The sequence below is a fragment of the Lolium rigidum genome, chromosome 6 (genome assembly GCF_022539505.1).
Source record: "Lolium rigidum isolate FL_2022 chromosome 6, APGP_CSIRO_Lrig_0.1, whole genome shotgun sequence".
Classification (NCBI taxonomy): domain Eukaryota; kingdom Viridiplantae; phylum Streptophyta; class Magnoliopsida; order Poales; family Poaceae; genus Lolium; species Lolium rigidum.
The window spans coordinates 283,230,991-283,242,573 of record NC_061513.1 but is presented as its reverse complement, the minus strand read 5'-3'; the positions used below and the strand labels follow the sequence as shown (position 1 = coordinate 283,242,573).

Here is an 11,583-nt window from a genome sequence, read left to right as displayed (position 1 = left end):
GTTACAATGCAAATCTAATGGCATCAGCCTATGTAGTTCTTCATTAATAGGTGCAAAGTACATGATGCAAGAGCTTAAACATGATCTATATGAGCACAACAATTGCCAAGTATCAAATTATTCAAGACATTATACCAATTACCACATGCAGCATTTTCTGTTTCCAACCAAATAACAATGAACAAAGCAGTTTCAACCTTCGCCATGAACATTAAGATAAAGCTAAGAACACATGTGTTCATATGCAACAGCGGAGCGTGTCTCTCTCCCACACTAGCATTGTGGATCAGATTTTATTCAAACACAAAACAAAAAATAAAAGCACACAGACGCTTCAAGTAAAGCACATAAGATGTGACCGAATAAAAATATAGTTTCACTAGATGTGACCTGATAAGTTGTCGATGAAGAAGGGGATGCCTTGGGCATCCCCAAGCTTAGATGCTTGAGTCTTCTTGAAATATGCAGGGATGAACCACTGGGGCATCCCCAAGCTTAGACTTTTCACTCTTCTTGATCATAGTATATCATCCTCCTCTCTTGACCCTTGAAAACTTCCTCCACACCAAACTCAAAACAAACTCATTAGAGGGTTAGTGCATAATCAAAAATTCACATATTCAGAGGTGACATAATCATTCTTAACACTTCTGGACATTCCACAAAGCTACTGAAAGTTAATGGAACAAAGAAATCCATCCAACACAGCAAAAGAGGCAATGCGAAATAAAAGGCAGAATCTGTCAAAACAGAACAGTCCGTAAAGATAAATTTTTTTGAGGCACTGGACTTGCTCAGATGAAAATGCTCAAATTGAATGAAAGTTGCGTACATATCTGAGGATCACTCACGTAAATTGGCAGATTTTTCTGAGTTACCTACAGAGAACCCTGCCCAAATTCGTGACAGCAAGAAATCTGTTTCTGCGCAGTAATCCAAATCTAGTATTGACTTTGCTATCAAAGACTTTACTTGGCACAACAATGCAATAAAATAAAGATAAGGAGAGGTTGCTACAGTAATAACAACTTCCAAGACTCAAATATAAAACACAATTACTGTAGTAAAATAAACACATGGGTTATCTCCCAAGAAGTGCTTTCTTTATAGCCATTAAGATGGGCTCAGTAGTTTTAATGATGCACTCTCAAGAAATAGTAGTTGAAGCAAAAGAGGGCATCAAGAAGCAAATTCAAAACAAATTTAAGCCTAACCAACTTCCTATGAAAAGGAATCTTGTAAATAAACAAATTCATGAAGCATAATGCAACAAGCATAGAAAGATAAAACAAGAGTAACTTCACAATTCTCAACATAAAGAGGGGAAACTTAATATTATTAAGATGCATATAACCATGTTTCCCTCTCTCATAATAACTTTCAAGCAGCATCATGAACAAACTCAACAATATAAGTATCACATAAAGCATTCTTATTCACATGCATAAAAGTATCATTACTCTCCACATAAGCATAATCAATTTTATTAGTTGTAGTGGGAGCAAATTCAACAAAGTAGCTATCATTATTATTCTCATCATCAAATATAGGAGGTATAGAATCATCATAATAAACTTTATCCTCCATAGTAGGCGGCACCAGAAGACCACTATCATTATAATCATCATATATGGGAGGCATATCATAATCAACATAAACTTTCTCCTCAATACCCGGAGGACTAAAGAGATCATTTTCATCAAAACCGACCTCCCCAAGCTTAGAATTTTCTATATCATTATCAACAATTGTGTTCAAAGCGTTCATACTAATATTACTACTAGCATGCAAATAAGGTTCCATATGTTTTTTAATTTTCGCATTAACCATTCATGTCTTGACTCAGGAAATAGTATAAAAAGCTCACAGATGTTTTCCATTATGCCTTACTAGTGTTTAACAAGAAACAAAAAGATGCAATTGCAGGATCTAAAGGAAATATCTTCGAACACTCACACAATGGCGCCGTAAAAGTACTTAGTTACCTGGGACCGGAGTATGAGTGCCTTTTACCTTTCCTCCCCAAGAACGGCGCCGTAAAAGTGCTTGATGTCTACGGGTGCTTCTATTCTTGTAGACAGTGTTGGGCCTCCAAGAGAAGAGGTTTGTAGAACAGCAGACAGTTTTCCCTTAAGTGGATCACCCAAGGTTTATCGAACTCGTGGAGGAAGAGGTCAAAGATATCCCTCTCAAGCAACCCCGCGATCACGATACAAGAAGTCTCTTGTGTCCCCAACACACCTAATACACTTGTCGGATGTATAGGTGCACTAGTTCGGCGAAGAGATAGTGAAATACAAGTGGTATGAATGAATATGAGCAAGTAGTAACGACGCCGTAAAAATAGCTTGTCAGGCGTGCGGTTGATGGTAGTAATATTGCAGAAGTAAAAATGCAGTAAAACAATAAATAAGCGATGATTGCGTATTTGGAAACAAGGCCTAGGATCATACTTTCACTAGTGGACACTCTCAACATTGCAATCATAAAGGGATATAAATAAGCACTTCACTATGCTATTTTGAATTACTCTCCGGCAAGATAACGAACACTAATTTATCATGTAGGCAAACCTTAAAGATGTATTCCCAAGTACTAATAAACACCCCACGCCGTCACTCGTGAGCATTCATAGGAGGTACTAACACACCACAATTTCATAGAGACATCCAACTCAAATCATAACTCAATGAATAAGTATTCGTGAAATATAGCCAAAGAGACCCACACGGTGCACACACCGTCACCTTTACACACGTGGGACAAGGAGTCTCCGGAGATCACATAAGTAAAATCCACTTGAATAGCATAACGACATCTAGATTACAAGCTCATCATATGGATCTCAATCATGTAAGGCAGCTCATGAGATCATTGTATTGAAGTACATGGGAGGAGAGATTAACCACATAGCTACCGGTACATGCCCTTAGCCTCGATGGAGAACTACTCCCTCCTCATGGGAGACAGCGAGCGGTGATGAAGATGGCGGTGGTGTCGATGGAGATGCCTTCCGGGGCACTTCCCCGTCCCGGCGGCGTGCCGGAACGGAGACTCCGTCCCCGGATCTTGGCTTCGCGATGGCGGCGGCCCCGGAAGGTTTCTCGTACCGTGGCTTTTCCGTATCGAAGATTTAGGTCGTGGACCTTTAAATAGGCGAAGAGGCGGAGTCGGAGGGGTACGGAGCCGCCACACAACAGGGCGCCCCCTTAGGCCGCGCCAGCCCCATGTGTGGGCCCCCGTGGCTCTCCTCCGGTGGCTCTCGGGTGTTCCGGAAGCTTCGTGGAATTCTAAGATGCTTGGGCGTTGATTTCGTCCGATTCCGAGAATATTTCCTTACTAGGATTTCGAAACAAAAAACAGCAGTAAAACAAAGAATCGGCCCTTCGGCATCTCGTCAATAGGTTAGTGCCGGAAAATGCATAATAATGATATATAATGTTTATAAAACATGTGAGTATCATCATAAAAGTAGCATGGAACATAAGAAATTATAGATACGTTTGAGACGTATCAGATGGCTAACAAGTATCAACACATACGGTATGCTGAAGTGTTCGGCTATTTGTTTCTCCCGATGAAACGCACGGGCACTTTTGCTAGTTACTTCTCAATTTTTTTTTGCATAAATCTACCACTATACGACAATTTTGAAAAAAACATGACTCTCTATGGACCCACCAACGCCTATCATCCCAGATCACTGGTGCTATGCGCACCAAATCTCCATTCCTGAAGATGTTGTAAACAAAAATAAAAATAAAATGCTATATTGCTATGCGAGTGGCCGCGTCTCTATGGACCCACAGACGCCTATCATCGCAGATCAGCCAGGTCCTCGTTCTCACTGAATTATGGGACCCATTTGTTCCTGGCCCCACCCGTCAATCACACAGCAAAATCCCCTACGGGGCGCCACCATTCGTACACAGACCAGCCCCATGCCGTAACCGCATAACCACCGTCCACTCCCATCCCACTCGCGGCCCCCTTCCTCCCTCCCAGATCAATCAAACCAAGGCAATCGAGAGACGCAGCGCCCCAAAAATGGCGAAGCTGCAGGAGACGTACGCGTGCTCGCCGGCGACGGAGCGCGGGCGGGGCATCCTGCTGGGGGGCGACCCCAAGACGGACACGATCGTCTACTGCGCCGGCCGCAGCGTCATCTTCCGCCGCCTCGACGCGCCGCTCGACGCCTGGGCATACACGGACCACGCCTACCCGACCACCGTCGCCCGCATCTCCCCCAACGGCGAGTGGGTCGCCTCCGCCGACGCCTCCGGATGCGTCCGCGTCTGGGGCCGCAACGGCGACCGCGCGCTCAAGGCCGAGTTCCGCCCCATCTCCGGCCGCGTCGACGACCTCCGATGGTCCCCCGACGGCCTCCGCATCGTCGTATCAGGGGACGGCAAGGGGAAATCCCTCGTCCGCGCCTTCATGTAAGCGGATCGCTCCCACCCCTATCTGTCTCCTGCCCATTCCGTATTGATCTCGGCAGATTTCGTACAAGGATTTGGGGGAATTTTGTCATCAATGATCTGTCATTAACAATCCTAGGCTCGGTGAAGATTTTGTCTCAATTTAAGGGGTCATTTATGATAGCTTGCCATTGACATTTGGTTATACTTTAAGGCTCAATCATTCTCTAATCTAATAATAATACACGATCTACCTTGTCTTTCCCTGTAATTTCTATGGTGAGAAGGTGATTCACATAATTTTGCACTAAGAATCCGTTGATGGATGTAACCTATGAGAATTTCCTTCAGGTAATTGGGGGTGATTTTTCACGAAGATGATAGGGACATGAGAGAATGGCATGCTGTTTGCACCGCGTCTTGTTATGTGTTGTTTCACTCCGGGTATATAATCTTACATGCTGAATTCTCCCAAATGTGTAGGTGGGACTCAGGCAGCACGGTCGGCGATTTCGATGGGCACTCAAAGAGAGTTTTGAGCTGCGACTTCAAGCCAACACGGCCGTTTCGCATTGTGACGTGCGGTGAAGATTTTCTCGCGAATTTCTATGAAGGGCCACCATTCAAATTCAAGCACTCCATAAGGTCAGCAGTGAATTCGGACATTCATACTTTATTACTTTCAGACGCTTACTGCAAAGTGTGTTCTCGTAGCTTTTGGGTTCCAAGGCTTGTTTCTTTATCTTTCTGCTTTGCCTGTGTATAGAGAATATCTTAACAAAAAAAAATCATATATCTAATCTACTACTGTTTTTGTGCATGCGTACGGTACCATATGTAGTCCTAATTTCCCCGTGTCTTTTTAATACTGCCCTTACAGAATTTTGCTTATCTGAACTGTAGCGCTGAACACACGATGCTAAACCGCAAAATTGTCTCTGTTTGTATACTCCTAAATCTAGTTGAGAGTCCATGATTTGAGTAGCACTCGCTATGTTTATTGTCACCTACAAAGACAGTTTGTTTGCTGTTGGTTTCCTCTTTGGATTATGTAGAGATTACATTTTGCTTGTTGAAGCTGTAAGTTTTGTGGCAGCTTAATCCATGAATTTAGCTTATGCTTAAGTATGGTGACAGAACATGATATGCAATTGGAGTACTTAGATTCTACATATTGCTCCCTTATGATGTTTCCCACTGAGTGGAGGCTATGTAGGAATCATGTTTGCTCCATATTTCAGAAATACTTATTTGTTTTTCATTTGTTATGGACCATTGTTTCATCTTGTAATTTATTTTCTTTCTTGGACTCCTAGACATGAATTTCATATTGTCTGTTCCCTTTAAATTTCAGGGATCACTCTAACTTTGTTAACTGTATCCGGTATGCTCCTGATGGAAGCAAGTTTATTACTGTGAGTTCAGATAAGAAGGGTTTAATATATGATGGAAAAACTGGTGACAAGATCGGAGAACTATCCAGTGAAGACAGTCATACTGGGAGCATATATGCTGTTAGCTGGAGTCCTGACAGTAAACAAGTAATTTTAATACGAGTTGTTCCCTGATATCAGTTACTGCACACATACTTAATGTCACCAGTTTCTGGTCCATCGAGATTGGGCTTGGTCTGTTCCTGTTAATCATAAAGCATGATCTATCTATATTGGTGATATAATACCTGCAAAACTGGAACTATTTATCCTGTACTTGCAAGATTTCTGTACCTAGGATGCACATGCATTACTGTCTCTAGCTGAAACTATAATCTAATCTTTAGCTAGGGTACTTCAATGGTATTAATGCATCTTTGCTACCAGTCAATTAGTTTGTCTCGCTCTAAGCAATTATGGTTGGCATGTGTATCTATTCTTAATGGCGACATCTTTGTTGCTCATACCTTCAGGTGTTTTTTTAGCGATCATACCTCAGGTCTATTCCTAATTGCAATTTGTTTGTTGCTTGTACATTTAGGTTCTAACAGTTTCTGCTGATAAAACTGCGAAAATATGGGATATCATGGAGGATGCCAGTGGAAAAGTGAACAGAACTCTGGTTTGTCCTGGTATAGGTGGTGTAGATGACATGCTTGTGGGTTGCCTCTGGCAGAATGATCATCTTGTCACAGTCTCTCTTGGTGGGACATTCAACGTCTTCTCGGCAAGCAATCCAGAAAAAGAGCCAGTGTCGTTTGCAGGACATTTGAAGACTGTTAGTTCTCTGGTATACTTTCCTCAAAGTAACCCAAGAACTATGCTATCTACAAGCTACGATGGTGTCATCATAAGATGGATACATGGTGTTGGATATGGTGGCAGGTTGATTCGTAAGAACAACACCCAGATCAAATGCTTTGTTGCAGCAGAAGAGGAGCTGATCACTTCAGGTTATGATAACAAGGTAAGAACTAAGAAAACCTCTAGGTGATCTGTGTGGCTAGTGTTATCAGATTATGTCAGAGTAAATCAATTTTATATTTATTGGGATTGCTTTCTCTTCATGTTATGTATAGGTTTAACCATTTAAATATGAAGTGGTAATCATTGTCTCTACGCTTAGCTTACATGATAGGCTTACTAAAAGAACCATGTCTTGCATTTTTAGCCCATATTAGCTCATCAATATGATATCACTCTAATATATTTGTATCTCATTATCGGATATAGATGGTATCAATCATGGGATTTAAGTTCATTGCACTTGGTTGCTGGATTGAAATGCAAGTTTAGTAACACCTTCATGTGTCACGTTGTGTAGTAATTGGTCCCGTTGCCCAAAAATAATACTCTCTCTGATCCATAAGAAGTGTCGGTGTTTTAGTTCAGATTTTGAACTAAAATGAACTAAAACCCCGATCAGACGGAGTACTACAAATCTGTTGGTATGTGGCTTGTTTAGTTTAATTTCATCACTCCCCATAAAATTAACAATTGGACTGAAGATTGTCATGGCCTTCTTTTTTCTGTTTGGGCAATGGTTAGGCTTATGATGAGGAGCTTATGTATTTTCCTTGAAAACAGGTCTTTAGAATTCCTATTAATGGAAATCAGTGTGGAGACGCTGAGTCAGTTGATGTCGGAGGTCAGCCAAATGCTTTAAACATTGCAGCTCAGCTACCTGAATTTGCACTGATTACCACAGATTCTGCGATCGTATTGCTGCACAAGACAACAGTCACTTCCACAACCAAAGTTAGTTATACTATCACTTCATCTGCTGTTTCTCCTGATGGCACTGAAGCTATCGTGGGTGCGCAAGACGGGAAACTGCGAATTTATTCTATCAGCGGGGATACTGTTACAGAAGAAGCGGTACTTGAAAAACACCGGGGTGCTATTACTACCATACATTATTCACCAGATGTTTCCATGTTTGCTTCTGCTGATACCAACAGGGAAGCTGTTGCATGGGATCGGGCAACTAGAGAGGTACTGTTATTTTATCACTTTTTTTTAATCTTTTTTACTTGCCCAATAATGGATGCTAGACTTTCTTATTAGGTCAGAAATTGTTAGGCGTTACATTATCTAGCATGTACATTCAGAGTTTTTTTTTTAATTTTTCCGTAATAATTAGTCTGGTTCTTAATATGCCCTCAAAGTATTTCTCATTCCGAATATATCCCAAATTTGTTGTGCTGGTTCTGAATATGCCCTTCCCTTCAGTTGATCGTGTGTTAACTATTACTACCTCCATCCCAAGGCTTAAGGCTTATGTTTTTTTGAAAAGTCAAACGAAGTAAAGTTTGACAAACTTTTAGAAGAATCTATGAAAAAATATGATATTTTGTAGATACCATATGAAAATATATTTCATTATCTATCTAATGATATTGATTTTGTACTTTTCATGTTAATAATTTTTGATAAAAACTTGGTCAAACTTGACATAATTTGACTTTCTGAAAAAAATATAGGCCTTAAGCTTTGGGATGGAGGTAGTATGTGTCTGCCGAGACAACCATGTTGCACCTAGCTTGTAGTGATTTTTGGGTGATTGAACATGCCTTCAAGTAGAAATTACTCCATACCAATGTTGTTTTTGCCTTTCTGGCGGAAACCTTTGTTCATGTTTTGTGTTAAATAAGCTCATGAATTTAGCATTAATAGTTAAATGCATGGATAGACATAGGATGAGGGTTATATGGCTGTTAAAGTTTTGAACGAGTACCGTCCACTACCGCTTTACCTGAAATACTGTTCCCAACTGAAACTTGCTCCCTTGGTGTACCATATCTGGATTACACTGCATCTAATATTGCTTTCTTCCACAGATAAAGCTGAAGAACATGCTGTTCCACACAGCTCGGGTAAACTCCCTGGCCTGGTCACCTGACAGTCGTTTGGTCGCCACAGGCTCAATAGATACCTGTGCAATCATATACGACGTGGACAAGCCAGCATCCAGCCGCATCACCATCAAGGGAGCTCATCTCGGCGGAGTCCACGGGCTCACATTCGCTGACAACGATACTCTGGTGACTGCCGGTGAGGACGCTTGTGTCCGCGTCTGGAAACTGCCACAACAATAGGCGACCATCATCAGTTAGCATTTCTTCAGTGTCGATTGAAATAAACTTCGCTTGCTGTTGCCCGTATGGTCTTGCTGTTTTTCCACAGGCCGTGGCATCACCTTTTAGTCTTTGCTTTCTTGTAATGCTCCAGGAAGAACTCTACTGTCGTTATTTCCATGCATCTAGTTTTGTGAGCGGCTGAGAATACAGGGATGCTGGTGTGTGGTTTTTTGAGTCTGCTCCCTGGAGTAGTTGTTAATAACTGACATTTTTTTGCTTGAGTTTTCACGAACCATACACCTATACATCTTGTTTTTAGAACACTATTCCACAGCTACCGATATGTACTTTTCATCATAAACAAGCTTTATCATGCTGTTGTTTCTTGTTGATTGTATAACCATATCCATTCGAGAAAACCCATGGCATTGGCACGAAGCAAGATACATGTCCAAGCTGAGAATATCGCAATGCAGCAGCAGAATGTTCAGGGTATACGGTTCTCTCCCGGTGTGAGGGCAAATGAGAGAACAAGATCCAGAAGCGGTGCTTGTTGCTTCCATGAAGGAAAGAACATGGTGGTGGCCCGTGGGCATGCGGACTTTAGAGCATCTCCAGTCGCGTCCCTCAAAAAGCGTCCGGCATAAATGATTTGGGGCACGTTTGGGACCGCGCCGGACAAAAGAGACCAAAAATCTGTACAAAAAAGAGGCCCTTTCCAGCCGCGTCCCTCAAACAGCGTCCGGATGCATGCATTTTAATAGAAGGGACCACCCCATGTGGGAAAAGTAGGTGAGAGAAAGTGCAAGGAAAGAGACTAGCATGTGGGGACTAGGGGCTGCATGCATGCATGTGGACGCTGTTTTTGTGTCCGGCGTCCCCGGTAGAGACTCTAGACGCCGGACACAAAATGAGGCGCTAATTAGCTTTGGGGGACGCGACTGGACAGCTTTTTGCCCCATTTCTTGTCCGCGGTCCCCAAACCTCATTTGGGGGACGCGACTGGAGATGCTCTTACACGGTCGATAAGGTTCTTTTTTGTGTAATGTTGGGGGTTGGTGTACTACTGTCACCTTGCAATGATTTTAAAAAAAATAAAAGATCAAATCTATGAGATTTTTGAACTCTTTCTTCTTTCCAGATACAACTTTGGAATTCTAGATGCCAAACCATAGACCTTTAAATATTAGCAGCCAAGGCTACGGGCACGCGCTATTAAAGTAATCAACCAACATCAATAAGAATACCATCACCAGTATTTTAGGAAAAATCACCTGAAAAAATTGTCTATGTTGCCTGGGAGTCGAGTGTATGAATAACAATTGTCGAGGACGTAATTGTCGGAACAAATATTGCAAGGATAATCTTTCTCGCGGCAAACCCGAGAAAAAAAGGTCCAGAACTAAGAGCCATACCTAGAGAAAATTAATTTTTCAATGCCCAGCTAGAAAAAAAACCTATGTACTACAGAAGAGGCGGAGGTGGAGACGGCTACTAGTTTTTTAGTGGAAAAAAGATGCGGCGGCTATAACATTAGGCTGGTCAAACTTAGATTAGTGTCATGTACTATTGCATAGACATAAAGGTAGTACTCATATAGACTAGTGATCTCCTCTTATCACTCACTTAGTGGGAGGGAATGAGCTCACCGTTTAAACCAATTCAACTCTCTCCGAACTAGTAACATGAAAATAAATTTAGTCTTCCAAAAGTTTGAAGGAGATATGCCCTAGAGGCAATAATAAAGTGGTTATTATTTATATCTCTATGTTTATGATAAATGTTTATATATCATGCTATAATTGTATTAACTGAAACATTAGTACATGTGTGATATGTAGACAACAAGAAGTCCCTAGTATGCCTCTTAAACTAGCTTGTTGATTAATGGATGATTAGTTTCATAATCATGAACATTGGATGTTATTAATAACAAGGTTATATCATTATATGAATGATGTAATGGACACACCCAATTAAGCGTAGCATAAGATCTCGTCATTAAGTTATTTGCTATAAGCTTTCGATACATAGTTACCTAGTCCTTATAACCATGAGATCATGTAAATCGCTTATACCGGAAAGGTACTTTGATTACATCAAACGCCACTCGCGTAAATGGGTGGTTATAAAGGTGGGATTAAGTATCCGGAAAGTATGAGTTGAGGCATATGGATCAACAAGTGGGATTTGTCCATCCCGATGACGGATAGATATACTCCGGGCCCTCTCGGTGGAATGTCGTGTAATGTCTTGCAAGCATATGAATAAGTTCATAAGAGACCACATACCACAAGATCGAGTAAAGAGTACTTGTCAGGAGACGAGGTTGAACAAGGTATGGAGTGATACCGAAGATCAAACCTCGGACAAGTAAAATATCGCTTGACAAAGGGAATTGGTATCGTATGTGAATGGTTCATTCGATCACTAAAGTCATCGTTGAATATGTGGGAGCCATTATGGATCTCCAGATCCCGCTATTGGTTATTGGTCGGAGTGAGTACTCAACCATGTCCACATAGTTCACGAACCGTAGGGTGACACACTTAAAGTTGGATGTTGAAATGGTAGAACTTGAATATGGAACGGAGTTCGAATATTTGTTCGGAGTCCCGGATGAGATCCCGGACATCACGAGGAGTTCGGAAT

The 11,583-nt window shown here is 41.6% G+C and overlaps 1 protein-coding gene across 1 annotated transcript; it reads left to right on the top strand.

Annotated features, from left to right (window-relative positions):
- Positions 1–3,995: 3,995 nt before the first annotated feature.
- LOC124661032 (actin-interacting protein 1-2-like) lies at positions 3,996–9,257 on the top strand. Its single transcript, XM_047198894.1, has 6 exons — positions 3,996–4,439; positions 4,902–5,063; positions 5,773–5,959; positions 6,393–6,818; positions 7,439–7,846; positions 8,692–9,257. Exons 1-6 carry the CDS (start codon positions 4,048–4,050, stop codon positions 8,947–8,949), a joined length of 1,833 nt encoding a protein of 610 aa, XP_047054850.1. The 5' UTR covers positions 3,996–4,047; the 3' UTR covers positions 8,950–9,257.
- The last annotated feature ends 2,326 nt before the right edge of the window (positions 9,258–11,583 follow it).